Raw genomic sequence first — 20349 nt, 5'->3', positions numbered from 1 at the left:
CCAGGGGGCGCTTCCCGCCAGTCCCGCCCGCGCCGCCCCTCCCACCGCGCCCCGCGGGGCTGGGCCGGCCCTCCTGGCCCCGCCCGCCGCAGCGATGGCGGCGAAGCCCGGGGCTCTGCCCGCCCTCAAGATGGCCGCCCGCGCTGCCGAGGCCGGGCTCTCCCTCCGGCTGGTGCCCGCCTCTCGGCGCGCGGCCAGCGGCAAAAGGGTGCGCTCCCGGCGTGCCGCGCGCGGGCGGGGCGGCGCGGGGGTCGCCGGGAGCTGTAGTGCGGGGCGGGCGGCGGTCACGTGGCGCTCTCGGCAGTGGCCGCGCTGGGAGCAGAGGCGCCAAGATGGCGGCGTGGCGGGGCGGAGCGGTGCCCGCCGCCAGCGGGGCCGGGGCCGGTGGTGCCGCCGCCGCGGCCGCTCCGCGGGGCCTGGCGAGCGGCGGAGCCCTGCGCGAGCCGCCTTTCCGCGCCGGCAGCCCTCTGCAGGTAAGGGGCGGCGGGGCGCTGCGGGCCGCGCCGTGCCGTGACACGTGGAGGCCGGGGCGGCTCCTGCGGCGGCTGCACCACGTGTGCCGGAGCGGGCCCCGCCGCACCGGCGGCGGGCGGGGGTCTCAACATGGGCTGGCGACGCTTCCGCTGGCCCCCGGAGTGGGGTGCCCTTTCTTTGGGTGGGGGAGTGGGATGCCCGAAGCTCTCTCGCCGGCGTGGGATGTTGGCGCCGGGAGATTATGGAGCTAGGGGGGCCGCACCGCGGCCACGGGACCCGGCGAGACGGGTGGCTTGGTGTCCCCTGCGGGAGATGACACCCCGGCCTTGGGTGGGGGGGGACAGGGGATGCCGCTCGGGTCATTCCCCCGCGGTCCCTCCATCCCGGCGCCGCTCTCTGCCACCTGCGGCCGCAGTGAGCTGGGGCTGGTGCGGTTTGGGACACCGACATCCGCCGGTTTCGGTGGCAGGAGCTCTGGTTGCAGAACGTGGTCCGGGCCGGGGGAGGTTCCCCCAGCCGTACAGAGAAATTATCCACGGGAAGCGGGGCTTTATCTCGTAGCAAGAGGTTCCCGCGCCGGGGCAGGTGTGGGGCGCGGTGCTGCCGCTGTCACCGGCCCCGGTGGGCCCCTGGCGGGGCTGGGCTGGGCTGGGTGCGAGTGTGCTGCTGTCTGGACTCACGGGGATCACTGGACTCTGGGGATCACGGGGATGCAGCACCCCAGGAGGGGACGCGGGGGCACCTGTGTTGTGCGTTTGTCGGGATTTTTTTCCGGGAAAAAAAGGCTTCCGCCTCCTGCGTGGCTGAGGGGCTGTGGGGGAGATCCCCCCCCATGCCCCCGACCCCGAGCTGGAGGACGCCAACCCCGTCTCGCCCCTCCCCGACGCGAGCAGAGTGGGCTGCGTATGGAGGAAGAGAGGTGTGTTCCCGCCTGATGTTTTCCGAAAGCACCAGAGGAATCCACGGAGCATCCTCTGGCTGTGCCGCGCTCGCCGGGCGGAGCCCCCCGGCTTCCCGGGCTTACCCCGCGCCCTTGCCGGCAGCTCCGGCGCTGTAAGAGCAGCCTTGGCAGCCAGCCGGGGACCATGGCCGCCCTGTGCTCGGGGCGTAGCCGCAGCACGCCGGGCACACGTGTCAGCAGCGGCCTGCGGGGGCCTCTGTTGTCCCTTCCGGGGACCAGAGCAGCGAGCGCAGCGTACCCTGTGCCGGGTGGGTGCCGGCAGAGCTGCTGGCCTCGCTTAGACTGCGTCCATTGCGAGCAGTTAGCTCCAGTCCCAGAACCCTGGTGCCCAAAGGCCACTCTGGGGCTGTGGGCATCCTCCCTTCTCCCCGGCAGTGCTGGTTGCTTGGGCACAGCGTGGCCAGAGCCGAAGCCTGTCCTTGAACAATCCCGTGACCCTCTTCCCTGCAGCGCTGCCTAAAGCAAACGCAGGGAGCTGTGAAGGAAGGCAGGCGGATTCCCCCGCCCCTCCGGGCTAGGAGTGACAGGGGTCTTTGGCAGGGAGGAGAGCGGGCAGGGACGCTGGAGCAGGCTGGGCTGGTTCGAACCCCCGCCCCGACGCACAAGCGATGCTCAAGTGATGAGGGCTGCAGGAGGTGCCCGTCCCCAGGTGGATCAAAGGGAATCCTGGGGGAATACAGCCCAGGCCGGTGACTCACGGCTGTGAGACTCCTTGTTGCAAGGCGCTGAGTCAAGGGAGTCGAGGAAGGCATGGGAGATTGCCCTCCCTCCCTCCCGGGCTGCGGGCAGGAGCCACAGGAAGAGGCCATTTGAGTGGGAGGGTTTTACTTCCCGCCCTCCTAATGTCCAGCGCTGCTCACAGCTGGAAACCTTTTATTACATGTTTTCTTTGGGGAGAATCGCCCTGTGGCCAGGTGGGCAGGGCTGTGCAGCCCCGGGGTGTCCCTTCGGATCTCTTTGCCATCTACAGGCAGGGGTCATATGCATCCGTCCCTGAGCTGCTGGTGCTCCATCGTGTTGGCTTCTTTGGTGGCCCGGGTACCTCTGCCTGCCGGTCACCGCTGACTCAGGGTTGCACTCTGGGGCTGGGCGTGTGAGCCTGGATGTCCTCCCAGTATCTGTGTGAGGCTTGGTCGGGAATCGCAGCCAGGCTGCGCCTAGAGAGCTGCCAGCAGGCTCTGCGCTGCGCGCTGACCAGCAGCCAGCGCCGGCGAGGGAGGGGGCTGGAGATGCTGAGCAGGAAAACTGCTCTAAAACTGCTCCATAGCCTGATCTGCATGGTGGGGTGGAGTGGAGTGCTGTCCTGGTATCACTGGTGGGCTCCACTTCCAGGCAGAGGGTCCTGGGAGAGGCTGCTCTGGGCTGGCAAGCTGTCTGCTGAGCCCCAAACCCCTGGTCCTTCGGGCTGTCATGTCACAGACTGGGAGAATTTGGGATGGGTAGCTTCAAAGCATTGCTGTGGATGTCCTGGCTTTGATTCCCAGCCTGGTCTTGGGGTGCCTGTGCTCTGGGGTTGCACAGGGCTCCTGGCTGTGCTGTGGCCAGCAGTGCCTGCTTCGTCCTATCAGAGAGGGTCTTTGAAGAACCCCAGGGACCAGGGGTTTGGGTATGTGGCTTTGGTACTGTTGTATTTTAGAAACATCTATTTTGTGAAATGCCTGCTGTCTCTGGTGCAGTTTACTGCTTGCTAGAAGAGGATTTCAAAGTATTAGCAGTTTCTCTTAGGGGCAAGGTACAATTTTTCTGCATGGGCACAGGCTCATGCAAGGTGGGGTACCTACATGATACAGAGGTGAACTGCATTAAATGTGCATCCCCGAAGGCTCGGCTGTATTCTTACAGTACTGGTGCTGCTCCAAGGGCAGGAAGATGGGTTACAGCCTGCTCCCAGCTAGCTTTGGGAGGGAGGTGTACTCTCCCAGGGCTCTGTCCTTGGTGCCCTTATCTTCCCAGCCTCCATTATCTCTCTGCCTAAGCCCATCTACAAACAGGAATTCCCATCCTGTCTCGTGCCGGTGGCATGCCTGCGCTGCTGCTCTGCTCTGTACATCCTGTGGCTCCGCTCAGCTGGGGGCTGCAGCCCCTGCCCTTGCCCAGCACCTGGCTTTTCCTAGCCGTCCTGCAGCATGGCTGTGTGACACCCTGGGGTGCAGTGCAAATACTTTTTTGAAGTTACCCAAGCATCCTTGAAGGTTTATGGGGGATTGGAAAGGATGTGGTGCTGGGATTTTGAAGGAGGAAGAGTAACAAAGCTGGTTTGGTCGTGGATTGCAAGCACAGACCATATCCTCTTGTAGCCTGCAGCAGAGATATTGGGGTAGGGCTCCAGCAGTGGCAGCTGGCTGCACCCCTCTTGCTGACTCCTGCACTTTTGTTATGAGTTTCGTAATGGTTTTGGGCTCATCTGAAGCGCCAACAGCCAGAATTGGAGGAGCGCGTGACAGTCCATGAGATGGCTAGAGCTAGCCTGTCCCCTCCCTGTCCTGCACGACCACTGTGTGGTATTGGGTAGAGCCTGGTGTTTCATCCATTCATCTTTCCCAGTCATGCAGATGCAGAGTGAATCAGGCAGAAATTTTCGGTGTGGAGGCATCCTGAGTAATTGGAAGAGTCTCGGGCTGAAAGCAGCACAGGCCTTTGTGCAGTTGACTCTCCTAAAAGCAAGGGAGAAGGTCCCCTATGCCACCTTCTGATCTGCAGCTGCGTCCCACCTGCTTCCCCTGAGTGTTCAGGGTGCTGGGGGTGCCCAGCCACAGTTTGCAGCAGAGGCTGTCGGGTGCCCATGTGTACTGTGAGGAAATCTGTGCTGGTAAGTGGGGCTGTGCAAAGTGTTTACTGGCTCCCCATGCTCCTCAACAGTGCTTTTCCCTTGAGGCTGATGACCTGAGCTTAACATCGTTGGATGCAGAAACCATCTTAGAAGCTGAAGAGATCCTGGGAACAATGCAGAACTATCTTGACTCTTCTGTGATCTCCATCATTGAGGATCTTTCTCTGAGCGAGGTGGGAGCTCACACACAGATGTGGGGTGTGGAGGTCGGGCTGGCCTTGGCTGTGGCATGGGTGGGGGTGATGGCAGTGTCCTCAATGTCCAGGTCTTAGGGCTGTACCCTCTGAGACCATCCCTACCCTTGCAGCAAGGCAAGACCTGCCTGGATGCACAGAACGAGCTGTCCCTGCTGACTGCCATCACAGAGATCCTGGACAGCACGGATGATGAGACCTTGTCCCCCTTTGATACCATCATGGATGCAGAGCTGTTGACCTCACCTCGTGAGCGGGAGAATCCCTCGGTAAGTTGGGGGGCAGATGCAGCCTGACCCCAGAGCCCATGGGAGGATGCTCAAGCAGGGCTCTGCTAGATCCTCGCATGAGGGTGCCCTGAAGCAGTGGAGCCTGGTCTCCAGTACCCTGAGAAATACTCTCATGACAGTTCCAATGTGAGAGTAGTGCTCTAGAGGCCATGCCTCCCGCTTGAGTCTTTATATAGAGCCAGAGATGTGCCAGAGGCTTTGGGGAGCAGCACGTCCCCAATGGGAGCTGCGTGCGGTGTGGGTGAAACAGGGCTGGTTGCTCTTGGGCTTTGTGGGGTGAAGTGCGTGGGCACTGTGGGGCCAGGGGTGGCCTGTCCCCTCCAGCAGCGCATACCTGCCACTGTCTTATCTTCTGTCCATCTTTCCAGTTTCAGAAGTTTCTCACTTTATCCCGCCCGTTGCTGGAGTGCGAAAGCTCTACCCTGGAACAGCCTAAGGCTCTCAGGCCTCTCAGCAGCAGCAGCAGTGTCTCTGTGGTTGGGAAGGTGAGCAGCTGAGCAGGGGAAGCTGAAGCAGCAGTGTTGGGGTAGTGCTGGGATAACTGCCTCTGCTGCAGCCCCCAGCCCCAGCCTTCCCTCTTGGCACAGGCATCCTTTCCCTGAGACGATGCTTTTGCAAGGCACCAGTGGCAGTGGGAGCAGGGTCTGCCTCACATGGTGGGTGCCAGGGACTGGGGATGCTCCCATAGGAGTGTCAGATTTCCAGCTCTGTTGTGTTTTACTGGGCAGGTCAAACGTGTCCCAGCTTTTTGTCAGCCGTGGGGCTATGCTGTAGTGTTGCAGCAGACCCAGTTGGCTGTCCTGGGGGAGTGCTGCTACAAGCCCAGGAACTGATGTTTGCTATGGTCCCCCTTCCCAGACTGACACAGATGTGGCCTGGGAGCGTGCTACTCATGGCCTTGAGGACCCAGTGCTGCCAAAGAAGCAAGTCTGCAGTACCCCGAGAGTGGAGAAGAAGGTGGGCTGGCACCGAGCCCGAGAGCAGCCCCTGCCACAGCGCAGTGATGGGGAGGAAGAAGAGGAAGAGCCTGCCTTGGGCCTGGAGCTAGACAGCAGCAGGGAAGCTGTGGATTTCCATGTGAGCAAGGCAGGAGCGGCGCTGGAGGAGCATGAAGACCCCTGCATCATCAACACAGGTGACGTATCCCTGAGTGAGCTGGTGAAGTCCATGCACCCCTACTGCCTGCCCACCTTCACTGTGTGCCTGGACCCTGACACGGAGCCTGTGGCCAAGGAACTTCTGAGCAGTCCTGTCTTGCTGGAAATTGTGCCTGGAGAGGGAGAGAGTGTGGAGATCCCTGTGGTTCTGCAGCGCTTGACTCCCAGCTCCCCTGACCTGGAGTCCCAGGTCCTGGGAGTAGAGGAGGCTACCAAGGAGTCAATCCCAGAAGATCGAGGGGAGCTGTCAGGAGCTCCAACGCAGGAAAATGGGGTGGAAGAGGAGAAAGAGGAAAAATTGCCTGGGAAGGAGCCTTCATGCACTACTCCAGAGGCCACCTCCCCACTGGAGTCAGTGGCACCTGGAGCCTCAGGTCCCAACAGCAGCTCCTGGCACAGCACAGAAGCCCCAGCAGGTGGAAAACGTGAATGCTCTGAGAAGGGTCGGGGCCGTGAGAGAGCAAGGAAGAGTCGGAAAAAGAAAGCAGAGGAGGACCAGAGCAAGCAGACCAGGCCTGGCAGGGACTCTGTAGCCCACCGTCTCCGTTCTGCTGGCTCTGGACAGCCCCATGTCCAGCCAGCCGTCAGCCGGCAACGGGCAGAGTGTCCCTCTGTTCAGGTGTCAGACTTCCTGGCACAGCAACTGGAACGAGCCCGGAAGGAGGGGCAGATGGAGCTGCATGCTGAGCGGGCACCACAGCCCCGGGGCAGGCCTCAGAGCACAGCAGGGGCCTTCCTGCCCAAGAAGGTAAAGCAGGAGCTGCAGAAGGAGCCAGCACCAGAAACCGTGAATGTGGCCCTGGAGAAGACCGCACCAAGTGTGAAGGGGCAGCCAGCAGCTGCACATCCCAGCCTGACAGACCATGCTGAGGGTGAGGGAGATGCGCAGCCATTTGCCGGACAGAGCAGTGGGGTCTTGGAGGCTGCCTCTCAGCTCCCAGAGCAAGGTGTTGGGCTGAAGCCTGCCCAGAGCCTGCCAGCAGCAGAGCCAAGTGAGGGCCTGCCTAAGGAAGCCAAACCCAAGGCCTTGAGCCTGCGTGAGTACCGCATCCGCATGCTGCACCGTCAGCCCAGCACGAGTGGCAGCCAGGAAGGCAAGAAGCAAGTGGCCAGCAAGTGGCCCAGTGTCCCTGAGCCTCCAACAGAGCTGGCAGAGATCCCCTGCCTGGTGTCACCCATGCGCTCCACCACTGAGGCAGACGATGCTCAGAAGGGACCAGACAAACCCACCAGCCCTGCTGCTGTCCCTTCTCATGCCAGCAAAGCTTCCGCTGCTCTGACTTCAGCCCCAGCACCTGCCACCCCTCCACCACCCCCATCAACACCAATGCCTTTCGTCACACCAAATGTGCCCTCAGCTGCTGGGGTGGCCCCCACTGGGATGCTGCCAGCCTCTGCCGGTGCTTATGCCCTTTACCCACCAGTGCCTTCCTGGCCCTGCTTCAGTCCACAGACCATGGGTTTGCCCCCACCACCCAGCACCAGCTCCTCCAGTACTTTTCACGTGATGCCTGGCCTCCCACCTCCAGCCATGGCCTGGCCCCCTCCACCTTTGCCACCCCCGCCTCCATTCGGCCCCTATGGCCCAGTTGGGTGGGCACCACCATCCTACTGGCCTGGAATCCCCATGCCGCCTCCGGTGCCTTCCCTTGCATACAGGGACCCCGGAGCAGCAGTGCAGGCTGCCACTGCCTTCCCAGCTGGCAGCCACCCTGGCACAGCCCCTCTGCATGGGCAGTCTCCTGCTGCCCCTATGCTCAGCTGTGCGGAGCCACCAGCCTTCCCTGCGCAGTCACCTGCTGCCCCGACCAGCGAGATGGGGCCTGCAGGTGGCCCGGCCAGGCCGGCGGCTGGCAGGGTGTCAGATCCCAGGAGGCAGGCACGGATGGCAGGAGAGAGCTCCCTCCCCAAGACCCCTCTGGCCCCAGCCCAGCCCCTGCCAGCCCCCTCAGCTGCCACTCCCCAGCCCAGCAGGGTCCCTCCTGCAGTGCCAGTCCCCCAGGCTGTCCCCACCCAGCCTCTGGAGGAGTCCCAAGCTGCAACTCCCAACCAGCTCCCAAAGGCTCCCCCAGCTGCCATCTGCTGCCCAGCAGAGGTATTTCCTGCCCCTGTTGGGGAGTCACCTGGCACCCACCCCATGGAGAAGACTGTTGAGCCAGGGAAGGAGGCAGAAGACAAAGCCCTGTTGGAGCCCAAGGCAGCTGCTGGGCAGGAGTTGCCTGGCCAAAAAGCCACCTCCCAGGCTGTGGCACCACCACGGAAAGCAGGTCGAGAAAGCAGCCTTCCCACCAAGGCACCCACTGTGCGACCATGGAGGCACCAGCCACTCCTAAGCCCGGCCCAGCCCAGAGACAGCAGCAAGGACATTGTGCAAGCCTTCATCAGCGAGATCGGTGAGTGGGAGGGCTGCAGGATGCTGGGTTGAGTGTCAGCAGCCAGCAAGGCTGCGGTGCTGCCGGCAACCTGAGTAGCAAGACTGGTTCCTGGCACTTCTGGGGGTGAGGGTGGCAAAGCCATGCCCACAGGCTTGCAGTCTCTTTCCAGTACTCTGCTAGGATGTTGCCTACAATGGATGGTCTGGCCTGACTGTCCTGAAACTACTCCCATCTGGGACTGCAGAGCTGGTTGCTCCTATCTTTGTGGGAGATGCATATCTGCTGCAGGCTTTGCTACTGCTTTTCCTCCCCAGTGCTTGCCTTACCATCCAGGGAGGTTGATGCAGGGGGAGAATGGGTTTGGGGTGCATCACTGCAGTGCTGGGGGAATTCTAGCTGATCTGACTTGCTGTGCTTTCTCTCTGGCTCAGGGATTGAAGCCACCGACCTGTCCAGCCTGCTGGAGCAGTTTGAGAAGTCTGAAGGTGCGGATCTGGCATGCAGTCCCCACAGGGCTCCCTCCATGCCATGCTGGCCTCCCTGAGCTGTCCATGCTCCTTGTGTCAGGGTGGTAGTGGGAGGCTTGTGATGCTACTGCCTGTGGGCTCATGTTACCCTGCCCGGGTCTTTTGTCCTGTGGCTGTTTTCTGCCTCCATATCCTTGGCCTGTGGAAACACCTGGGGTCCCTATGGCAACCAAAAGGGTGGTGAAGATCTGTAAAGGAAAAAGGATGTGCAGCTCTTTTCTTCAGGGAGCTGGGTTTCAGGTGCTGTGCTCTTCTGAGCTGTTCCTGGGGTTCTTTGTTGACCCTGTTCTTCAGCCCCACTTGTTGCCACTCTCACCTACCTGTTGTCTTTTCAGCCAAGAAGGAGGAAACTCCTGTACAGCCCCCTGAGGAAAGGCAGCTGACAGGGAGCTCTGGGTGAGTATCAAAACTTTGGCAGTTGGTGCCCAGCCTGGAGCCTAGCAGAGCAAAGGCACAGGGCAGCTTTCAGTCCTGGCAGGATTTGAAGTTGCTGGGGCTGTGTCCATTGCCCCAGGAGGGGCTGGGCTTGTCACTGGACTGGGACAGAGCTGGCACTTAGGGAGAAAACTTGAGACAAGCAGTGATGGGCATGACCAGGCTGTGCAAGTTTTATGCTTGCAGCTCTCTGGCATCCTCAATCTTCATGAACTGGCCAGTGGGGCAGACTGAGTGGGTGCCTCACGAGTGGGGAATGGGGCTGGGCTTTTCCTGCTGTGTTTAACAAAGCTCTTTTCCCATTCTCAGGCCTGAGACTCAGCAGGATGCACCAACCCAACAGGACAGGAAGCCCCCAGATGGCCTGCAGGCCTCTGAGCTGGCCAATGTGGCAGGTAACAAATAATTGGGGCGACGGAGGGTAGTCTGCCATGTCATGGCAGGGCTGTTGTGTGTCTGGGGGGACACCTTGGGAGTGAGGGGGGCTGGGATATGAGGGAGCCCCAGCTGCCTGGGTTGCAGTGAAGGGCTGCTCTTGTAAGTGTTCTGGTGCTCTTCAGGCCTCACGCCCCCAGCAACACCTCCTCACCAGCTCTGGAAGCCTTTGCCTGTTGTCTCACTGCTGGCCAAGACCAAGTCACCCGGGTCCATGCCCCAGGAAGGGCCCCAGAAGACAGCCAAGCTGATGAAAGCCAAGCCACTGCCCCCAAACAAGATCCAGGTGAAGAGCATGGTGCCAGCCCCTGCCAACACAGCCCCCAGCCACGTCTGCTCGGGAGACCATGACTACTGCATCCTGGGTGCACCACGGCCTGAGAGCAGCAATATCCCTGCCACGCAGCCCCCTGCCGAAGGTGGCTCCCGCTGGAATGTCAAACACCACCGGGACATCACTATCAAACCCATCACCTCCTTAACCAAACGGACGCTGGACCAACCTGAGCCCACCCCACCAGCCCCTAACACCACCACGAAGCACAGCCCAGAGCCCCTGGGGATGGCCTGCCTAGCTCCCCTGGATTATCGGACTACCATCCCCAACAAGGCCACCACTGAGTGTAGCAGTCCCCCCACCTCAGTGCTCCTGTCTCCAGCTGCATCCCCCTGCCGGGACCAGGAGGTGCAGACTCCCAGTGCCCAGCCCAGCCATGCTGCTGCCAAGAGGTCCCTACGCTGCTACCGGAGACCCCAGGACTCGCCCAGCCCCTCAGCTGACAGCTGGAGGGCTGGCCGGAGCCGTGCCAGCCGTTCTTTCAGCTCCAGCTCGGATGGAGCTAGTGAGTCCTCATCTTCATCCTCGTCCTCCCGATCCCGGTCACGGTCTCTCTCCCCACCTCCCAAGCGGTGGCGAAGGTAAGCAGTGAATTGTTGCTTGCTCTTGGGGCAGTGTCTTGGTTTGAAAAGATGGGTGTCTGCTAAGGAAAGCAGGAGCCTCTTTTGAAATGGAAAATGTAAACCCCCTCCCTCCAAATTATTATAAGTTTGAAATTAAGGGGCTCTCAGGCAAAGATACGGGAATAGGAATAACAGTTCTTTCCTAGGAAAATTAAAACAAAAATGCAGTAAAAGACTGACAGAGCCCGAATGTAACCTGACACCGTGTTGGTCAGGATGTTGGGAGCAATCAAATTAAACAGTGGCTGCAGCCCTCCTGGAGTGACAGGTGTGGTTCTGTTGAAGCAGTGATCGTGTAGAAGGGTGTATTTTTCCTCTGAAGGGCCAGTGATGGTGTAGATGGGCCTGGTCTTCCTCTGGGAATCCAGTGGAAAAGGGCTCCCCTGGGTTTCCAAATACCAGATTTTTCTTTAGGTTGGAATGCTTGGCCCCTCCCCCTGGGTGGAGCATCTCACAATGGGATGACGTAATTTTAGGCAGTGAGAGTCAATGGCCCATTAGCTGAAGCTATTTCCCTGGATGGAGGGATGAGTCATGGAAGAGATAAAGAAAACTGCCCCACTTAGTTTTAACAGAGGATATGCCCCATACCCCCCCACTCCCCCCACCCCCAGAATTATGAAAGCAGGGTCATGGAAGAGATAAAGAACACTGCTCTACCTGGTTTCAACAGGTGGTGATAGAATACATACTTCTGGTAACGTCTTTCATTGCAACCTAAGACAGGCAGTTGTCCAGTGGCCGGTCTTCTGCAAGAGCCTAGACACATCTTTATGGTCCTACTAGACGGCTGGATTTGATGCTTTTGGCCTTGTGTTCCTTCTGAAGAGATGTTTGTCTCACAGAGGATGGGGGAGCTGCAGCAACACCCTACCCATCCCATTTCTTGCTGAAGCCCATATCTGGCCCATATGCCTACAAAACCACTGCTGAGCCAGACTTTCTTATTCCTTCTGGAACACCCAGACCATGTTACAAGTCCTTGGCTGCATATTTGCTTTTGGATGCTTTTTCTGGAGTATTATGGCAGGTGTTCATATTTGTGCTGTGGAGCTGCTGCAGCCCTTGGTACAGAAATGAGAGGAGCCACAGTGGAGCTCTCCAGGGAGCTGCTAGAGGCAAACAGGGAAAAACCTGTCTGGCTTGGCTGCCTTGGGGGCTCCATGTTCTCCTTATACAGTTACTGTGTAGGAAAGTGGGACACCTTGGACTCTGTGGGATGCATTTCTTTTGGAGTCCTTGTGCATCTGAATGATGTGCAGCCTGTCCCAGCTGGGCTGGGAGGCACTGGAGCTGGTGAAGGATTTCTCTTTCTGCTGTTCTCCCAGTGTTCAGCCGGTTCTGGAGATGTCCCTGGGCATGAGGGGCCTGTCCAACCAAGACCCTTTCATTGATGGCCAGTAAATGCAGAGGCTGGAGTTTGAAAGGGGAGGTATAAAAGTGCCATGTTCCATGGATGTGTAGCTTGGGGATTGTCAAGCAACATGTCTTGCTTGGCTTTCCAGCAAATCAGCTGGCCTTGTGCTGGAAAATGTCCCCATGTACTGTGCCACCCTGATTTGCTGTCCTCCAGGAGAATATGTGGCAGAGCCAGGCAGCATGCCCTGCCAGGCCTGGGTTTGCCCATGGCAGGCACCACCTATGGGCCAGCATGTTTGGAGAGGGAGTGTGCTCCTGGCTGGAGGCAGCACATCTTAATCCCAGACGTGTTTCAATCCTGCTGTCTTCAAGCTTTCCCTGGTCCTGCTGTAGAAGCCCTTGCAGTTGAGCACGACATGGATATAGTGTTGTCCTGTGCATTGTGTGGGGCTCAGCACAGAAATCCCAGCCATTTCTGGGCCCTCCCAGGCAAAGCCCTGTGCTTCACAGTTCCTCCATGATTATTTCTTGCTCTTCAGAAGTTGTGCCTCCTGTGAGCTTGCTCCCTTTTCTCTGTGGCATTGGGAGCCAAATGGAGCAACATTTCTGTAGTGTTGTTTCTGCCCTGGCAATTTTGGGCAGAGGCTTCCCTATCCTGGGGATAGGTCCTGTCTGAGTGGGATACTGGATACTATGGGGATGATGGATACCTTTTTCTACTTTGGAGCCTCATGATGCTGGACAGAGGAAGGGCTCAGCTGTATCTCTCCTTCCCCCAGGTACCGCTCAAGATGTTCCCACAGGTCCTCCTCTCGCTCCAGCTGTGGGTCATGTGGCAGGTCCCGAGACAGGTCTTCATCATCAACATCCTCCTACTCATCCAGGTCAACATCCCGCAGCCAGTCCCGTTCCCCCTCACCCCGCAGGAGGAGTAACAGGTGGAGAAGGTGAGCATGGCCATCTTGCAGGAGTGTGAGCTCTCCAACCCATCTCCCAGCCTCCTGTGGAGGAGGGATGGACCCACTCCTTCAAGATCTCCCTTGTGTTTGGGATCACTCTTCTGACATCCCCATGATTCCATAGCTCATGTGTCTGGTTTCTGCCCTGACAGATACAGTTATGAATCACAGGACCACTACCAAAGGCAGAGGATCCTCCAGAAGGAACGTGCAATAGTGAGTGATGTAGGGCTGGGAGTCTGGGACTGGAAATTTGGGGGTCCATAGCCCCTCTGTCACTTCAAAAAGCTACAGCGGTTCAGCCTTGCCAGCAGCATTGCTGGGAGGCCCTGGCCAGGGCACAGTGTGGTGGGAGGCCATGCAGGGAAGGGTGTTCTGTGTGAATGGTCCTGCTCATGGATGGGGCATCCCTGCCCGTAGGAGGAGCGGCGAGTTGTGTTTATTGGCAAGATCCCCAGCAGGATGACACGGTCAGAGCTGCGGCACCGCTTCTCTGTGTTTGGGGACATTGAGGAGTGTACCCTGCATTTCCGCTCCGAGGGGTAAGAGCTGTGGGAAGATGGGTCAGTCCCTTCTCAGGGATGACTCCTCTTGGCCCTTTTCCCATTATTCAAGGAGATGTTGCAGACCAAGGGGGACAAACATAACTTTCTGCTGATCTCCTCCAATGTCAGGGATAACTATGGCTTCGTCACCTACCGGTATGCTGAGGAGGCCTTTGCCGCCATCGAGAGTGGGCACAAGCTGCGGCGCCCAGATGAGCAGCCCTTCGACCTGTGCTTTGGTGGCCGCCGGCAGTTCTGCAGGAGGAACTATGCTGACTTGGGTGAGTTGCACAACTTCCAAGTTGGGGGTTGGCCTTCCCGGGTCCTTCTCTTCTTTCCAGAGGCGCAGAAGTCCCCATCCTTGGGGTCAGTCAGGGTTGGCAGCAGAGCCGTATCCAGGAACTGTCCTGCCCTGAAGGATTGAATGGGGGCTCCCTGTCTGTCCAGCACTGTTGTTGGAGGCTGGCCCAACTCTGGGTCTAGAGACTGGCAGGTGAAACAAGTGTGCTGTGGCAATGGCCAGAACTATGCCAGTGTTTCCTTGGGCTCAAGACAGGCTCTTCCCATCTCTTCCAGATTCAAACCGTGAGGATTTTGACCCAGCTCCTGTCAAGAGCAAGTTTGACTCCCTGGACTTTGACACTCTGCTGCGGCAGGCACAGCGCAGCCTGCGGAGGTAGCGGCAGGCAAGGCGGAGCACCCGCCCCCACTTTTATACTCAAATACAAAAGGCAAAAAAAGTATGGAGAGAGAGATGAGATTTTTAATAAAATGAAAAAGGAAAAAAATTTGTTTTATAACCAATATTTAAGGAGGATGGGTCATTGGCCTTCAATTGGAGCAGTCCAGGCAAGTGGCAGCCTGGGCTTGCCCCAAACATATAATAAATACGGATGCTCAAACAGCAGCACTGCCTTGTTTTCTCCTTTGTGTGGGCTATTCCCAGGTGTGTGCTCAGCCTGTGTCCCCCTCAAGACCCCAGGGACTCTGCCTGTGGTACGGCCTCGTGAAATGTTGCACAGGTCATGGACAGGGCACAGGAGTGGGATGTCTGGGGAGAGTGGGGCAGGACTGAAGTCACCAAGTGTGTGACTGTCACTGTGGCAGCCTGCAGTGGGGCCTGGCACGGGGTGAATGGCTCTCTGAGGCTCTGACAGTCTCTTGGGCTCTGCAGGACTTGGCGCCCCGAGGCTCCCAGCCATTTTGGGGCCGCCTGCAGCACCTGCAATGGCCACGGGGGGGCAGTGCAAGATCCCCCAGCGCCGCTCCCGGCAGTGGGCTGGGAACGAGCTCGGGCAGGGCTCTGCTCGCTCCGAGCCCACTGCCCTGTGTGCCTGTCCCTTTCGAGCCTGCTCCTTGGTATTGCTCCGGCTCGCCAGAAAGAGAGGGGGGACATCTCATCTCTGGGTTTTCCCCGAGGGAGAGGTGTTTTTGTGACTGCAGAGAGATTACAGCTGTCTGCAGTGGTGTGCTTGGCAGGAGAGGATGGCCAGTGGCAGGGAGGGATAGACGATGCCTGTCTAGGCCCTCTCAGTGCATTGCAGCTCATGGAGGAGAGGAGCGTTCACAGACAGCCCCCAAGGGAGCATGCTTGGGCCTGCTGCCAAGCATGTTTCCTGCTCCCTGCTCTTGTGCTGGCAGTCAGAGAAAAGCCCTGCCTTCCATTGCTCCTGGGCTGGCAAAAGCCTGGGGGTCCTTTGCAGGTGGGGCTGGTCCTTTGCAGGTGGCAGTGCTGACTGGAAAACTCTGAGATGGCATCAACTACCCAGGCTTCAAGACTGGGACAGACTTGGGGTGGGGTCCAGTGGCACCTATTTGAGCTCTCTCTTAGCACAGCCTGGGTTAGGGAAGCCTTCAGCTGCCCAACTGGGCAGTGCAGAGCCGGGAGAGTGTGGAGAGAAGTGATGGGCAGGGGATTGACCCCCATGCCATTCCCAGGATTTTTCATGGTGTTTGGGGTGGGAGGGGGCTGGTCAAAGTCCCTTGAGATCCCTCACTTGGTGGAGGCAGCATCCAATCCAATAGTGTGAAAGAATGGATGGGAATAGAGGCAATAAACCCAGGGTGGGGGGTTTAGTCAAGTTGATGCTGATGTTGCCACTTGGATCGTGTTCAAGGCTCTGAGCTCTTTGTGGCTGTGCCTGGGTGTTACGATCTCGCACTGTGGCTGGAGCCCACCTCTTCCCTCGCTGCCCCTGTAGATGGAGTGAGGTCTCCTGTTCCTGCCTGCACAGTGGTGACTTGTACTGCTGCACTGCTCAGCCCTGGGGCACCTCTGCAGTACCCTGGGATGTGGGGTACAGTAAGGCTGCCTGCAGGTGGGCCCTGAGTGAGCTTCCACCCTGTCCTCTCCTGCCTGGCCCTGGACTTTACACAAGGGAGGGTCCAAGGAGGCAGCTGCAGGCAAGGGTGTGAGTGGGATAGAGGGAAGCAGGCAGGGGGCTGTTAATCAGTAATGCAGCTCTTCCTGGGATATCAAAGGAGGGAGTGACAGCCAGGGCCCAGTGGGGTCTTGTGGGGAGGCTGTGTGTCCCTTTCTGTGAATTCGTGCAAAGCCCTGTGGCTGCAGCACACCTGCAGCCCCTCTCCTGGCCAGAGCTGCTGGGCCAATGATGGTGCTGACCAGCATCTCCCTGGTCTCAGAGCTGCCACACCAGTGGCAGATGTGTATCCAAGAGTTACGGGGAGAGCATCTGTTAAACCAGCTGTGAAAACACTTCCAGTTGTTGGGTGATTAAGGCCTAAGGAAGGACTTGTATGCCTTGGAGCTGGGCTTGTTTCTACAAATACTTTAGGTGATCTAAAAGTTTCTTTACTCAAAACTGCGGTGGAGCTGAAGAGGCAGGCAGGAGCAGGTAGTGTTATAGGCAAAGAGGAGCTGGGCATGGGGGATGTCTGCTGTCAGCAGCCCCAGAAACCCCTGGGCATTTCCTATTCCATAGAGAGTGTGCATTTGGGTATTTTGTGAGCACGGCATCACCCCAAATATGTGTGCTGCTAACTGTTGCGTGAACAAGGCTGTGTCCTTGTGTTCCTACAGCTGGGCTGCACATGGTCCCCTCTCTTCCCACTGCTTCTGTGGGTGAGGAAAGGCAAGGGGTATGAAAGTGTTTGTGTTGCCAAAAGAATTAACACCCTGCTGTTGTGCCCTATAAATCTTCTGAGTGTTAGAGGTTGGCTTTATTCCCCTGTGTTACAGGGTTAATGGTTTCCGTTAGCAATAACTTGTCCCTGTGTTCTTGGTTACTGATTTAAGGTTTGTTGGAGGGTGTGAGAGTTGCAGAAAGGTGTTTTCCTGCTGTCCAGCCAGTGGCAAAGGCACTGTTGAAAAGAGGAGGCAGGAGCGTGGAAAGCAGTGCACAGCCAGCTCTCTGGAAGCATGGGTGCTGGTGGAAGCTGTCTGGAAAGAACTGGGGACAGTGGCAAGGAGCAGCACTTGGAGCATATGCTTTTCCCTAGCAGGCAAGCCAGAGGTGAGGAGCAAAGGTGAGGCTTTGTATAAACCCCAGTTCTCTTGGAAACAAATCTGCTTTGCTATAGTACAGCCAACCTTCCTTCCACAAGCAGCAGCACCCTTTGCTGCCTGTTTGAGTGGCTCTAGCCCAAGGTACAGCAGCCCATGGCTGGGAACCACACAGAGGGTGTTCTTCTGAGAGGTCACTAAGCAGAGCTGGGAGTTTCCCTCTGTTTCTCTTCAAAGCCCTCTCAGCCTTTCTCTTTCTGTTCCTGCTACAGACTCCAATCTCCAGCAGTTGTCACTTCCTGCACCAGGTCCTGTTTATCTACAGTCTTCTTCTGGAACAAATCTCTAACAGATTGATGCTTCTCCCTTTCCATTTTCATTCTCTCTTGCATTAGTATGTTCTGAACATGATCCCCAAGCTAGAAAGCAGCTAGAAGGGCATCCAAATTGGTCTTTCAAAGTGGGTAAAACCCACAAGATGAGGGACGTGTGCTCCATGCATAAGCTGTTTTGAAGCCCATGTGCAGAAGGTAGTGGGGCAGCAGGAGAGGCTGACAGCAGCACTCCTTGCACATCTCTGCCCTGGGCTGAAGACTGCACAGCCCTTGTCTTCATTGCTTTGCAGAGCTCAACATTTCCTCAGCAACAGCACAGTCCCATATCCTCAGGAAAGGTTATTCTGGGACCGTGGAGCTGGGTGCTGCCAGGTGCGGAGTACCCACATTTCTGTGAGGTGGGTGTGCTTTCCCACACTTAAAATATTCACACTTAAGAAGTTCAGCATAGTCATCCTGAAAGCTGACTGGGACCCCTGTGGGCAGAGGTGCTAGGCAGGAACCTGGCTATGGTCCTTACTGTTGACACCCATTCCAGTCCCTGGGACCACCAGTCCTTGAGATTCAGACTTAATACACCCAAGGGCTCAGAGCTCCTGACCCAAAGCAGAGGTTGCTGCTGTGGCATATTTGTGCCTCTCCAACCTGGGTTCCCTCCACCAGGAGCCTCACAGGGGTACCCAGCTTCAGGGTGTCTGCTGAGAGTGGCCATGGCAGCCTGCTGCTGGGATTGATGCAGGTGGGCTCAGAGGAGCCCCAGAGAACTGGGAGAGGTGCTCACTCCACTTTGGCATGCAACACCTGCAGGTTTGGAGCTCCCTCACTCTCACCACACTTTCTCTGCTGTCTTACACATTCCTCATCCCAAATCCCTGCCTGCCTGCCTGCACATAAGCCCTGGAGGTCAGCCAGTGGTTGTGCGTCCTTTAAATCTGTGCTTGTACAGCTGAGAGCCTGGGTTAATGCCCCTGTTCCCTCTTACAGCCACTGCTGCAGTTCTGTGTGTGCTTGTTGTACTGTGACTGCATTGGGCAGTCCTCCAGGGTCACCCTGTAGTCCAGTGTCTGCAGCTGGGAGTAAACATGCAGTGAATATCCTGTTGGTGCTTCTAGTCTGGACACCTGCTCCATTCACCTCACAAGCCAGGTGCTGCAAGTGCTTTCTGACTCCTCTCAGAAAAAGACTGCAGCTGTATGTAACATGCTACAGGAAGCAGGCAGGAAGATTAAGGGACCATTGGTCTGCAGCTTGGCAATAGCAGAGAATTAATGAAAAAAAATACATAAGATCTAGAAAATAGATGTGAACTTGGAGAAGTAAAAGCCCAAAGCAAAACAAAATGGCCCCAATCAAAACCACACAAAAAAATGCAACTACAATTTTTCTGTCAATCTAGGAAAATTCCCTCCTGACCCTAATCTGGCAATAGCATTAAGCCTGATGTGTGAGCAGACCTCTGAGACTGTAATGCTAGAAGTACCAATGCATGAGACCAAGAGCTTGCCTTTAGTTTCCCAAAGGAAGGAAAACCTCAGTACCTTTGGGAGCAAATTTAGAGGGAAAATATATTCTTCATCATCACAATGACCAGCAGAAATCCAGAAGCCTGGGGTAAAGCAACACCTCCTCCAAACACCCTTAGTATTGCTGACTCCTTGACTAACCTGGATCTGAGCCACCCATTTCCGGGGCTCCTTCACTTACAAATTAATGGAGGGAATTCTGTCAAAGTGTGTGTTAAAATGATGGAGGTTTTTCTGCCTCATTACCCTTCTCGGAAGGCTGGTCCAGAACATCAATCCTGGCAGGGGTATAAGCTCTCTAATTCACCATCTAAACTTATTAAATACTTTTTGCCATTATTGTACATCTTACATGTTTTCATAACAATTTTATTTATAATTTCCTTTCAGTGGTTCTTCAGAAATGCATCTGTCCCCTCTCAGCCATCTGGCCAGAAGAAACCAAACTCTTTTAGTAGATTTTTAATCAGCTGGTGTTTGTTTGTCTCAGCATGCAAATAGTTTTTCTCTTTGCACTGGAAAAGTATCCTTCCTGGATGTGGAGCTGCAAGGATATACTGGAGGAAGTCTCACAATGCCTTGCGCAATGGCAATAATGTTTCTGTCTCTGCTAAAAATAACTTGTCTCATGCATCCTAGCATATTGCCATTCCTTTTTCACAGAAGCATCACGCTGCTGCTTCATATTCATCCTTCAGTGCAGTAAGGTCTTTTTATTACTTCCAAGCTTTCATTTCATCAGTTTGTAGCAAATGTCCTTGCTGCTGGTCCCCAAGTGTTTAATCTGCCCTTTCTGCCATTAAATTTCACCCTGCTTCCCTCATCCCTTGACAAGGTCAAGGTTCCCTTCTTCCCCTATGAGGAACTATTACACTCAGCACTTGAAATACCTCCCAACTGTCTGCTCCCTCTGCATTTTGGGAGCTTGCATATGGCTATTCTGAAATTACCAACGAATTTACTAGCCTGAATTTATTCTCAGAATCTGTGGTTAACACCTGTCCTGCAGCCTGGTCATGCTTGTGTCTGATACAGCCTGGCCAGTTTCTCCTGTATCTCTTCACCAACCTTGGGACTGATCTTCACCTTTAGCAGCAGTTTCTTCTGGTTTGTAGTGCACCATCCTTTACTCTGAATGGAGTGTCTCAGTCTAAGAAACTGGCAGCCCCCTCTAAGGGATTATTTATTTTGTGCTGTTCCTGTTTTGCTAGGTATCTCTTCACTCCCCATCACCTTTACTGAAACAGAATTAAACCCACTCTTGAGGTTTGATTGCAGCTGGTTCGTGTCTCCTCTCCTCTACCATCACCTGTCTCCCTGCAGGGGTTCATTTGGTGTCTGCTCCTCCCTGCAGATCTGTTTCCTGACTGATAGAGCAAGCTTACCATTCAGTGAAGCTGTGTCTGAAATGATGTTGTGTTTTACATTATACTTAATCAATATGGAAGTTTGCTTTCTGTCTTGTCAGAGGATATCTGAGCACTGCTATTGTGGCACGGTTTACTGCCTGGCATTCACTATGAAATT

At 56.7% G+C, this 20349-nt stretch overlaps 1 protein-coding gene across 1 annotated transcript; it reads left to right on the top strand.

The window, feature by feature from the left end:
• The first annotated feature begins 299 nt into the window (after positions 1-299).
• On the top strand, positions 300-14408 carry PPRC1 (PPARG related coactivator 1). The gene is made up of 14 exons (XM_021536387.4): positions 300-473; positions 4295-4438; positions 4573-4728; positions 5118-5234; positions 5608-8299; positions 8713-8766; positions 9144-9204; positions 9553-9638; positions 9804-10596; positions 12777-12944; positions 13109-13172; positions 13377-13498; positions 13631-13782; positions 14078-14408. The coding sequence occupies exons 1-14, from the start codon at positions 333-335 to the stop codon at positions 14179-14181; spliced, it is 4854 nt and encodes a 1617-aa protein (XP_021392062.2). The 5' UTR covers positions 300-332; the 3' UTR covers positions 14182-14408.
• Positions 14409-20349: the final 5941 nt, after the last annotated feature.

Source organism: Lonchura striata, chromosome 6 (genome assembly GCF_050655825.1).
Source record: "Lonchura striata isolate lonStrDom1 chromosome 6, ASM5065582v1, whole genome shotgun sequence".
NCBI classification, from domain to species: Eukaryota; Metazoa; Chordata; class Aves; order Passeriformes; family Estrildidae; genus Lonchura; species Lonchura striata.
This window is presented reverse-complemented; position numbering and strand designations above follow the sequence as displayed.

Coding starts and splice junctions, on each gene's coding strand:
- PPRC1 (XM_021536387.4), top strand. CDS start 333: ATGGCGGCGTGGCGGGGCGGAGCGGTGCCCGCCGCCAGCGGGGCCGGG. Junction 8,767..9,143: donor GCAGTTTGAGAAGTCTGAAG/GTGCGGATCTGG, acceptor TTGTCTTTTCAG/CCAAGAAGGAGGAAACTCCT. Junction 10,597..12,776: donor CCTCCCAAGCGGTGGCGAAG/GTAAGCAGTGAA, acceptor TCCTTCCCCCAG/GTACCGCTCAAGATGTTCCC.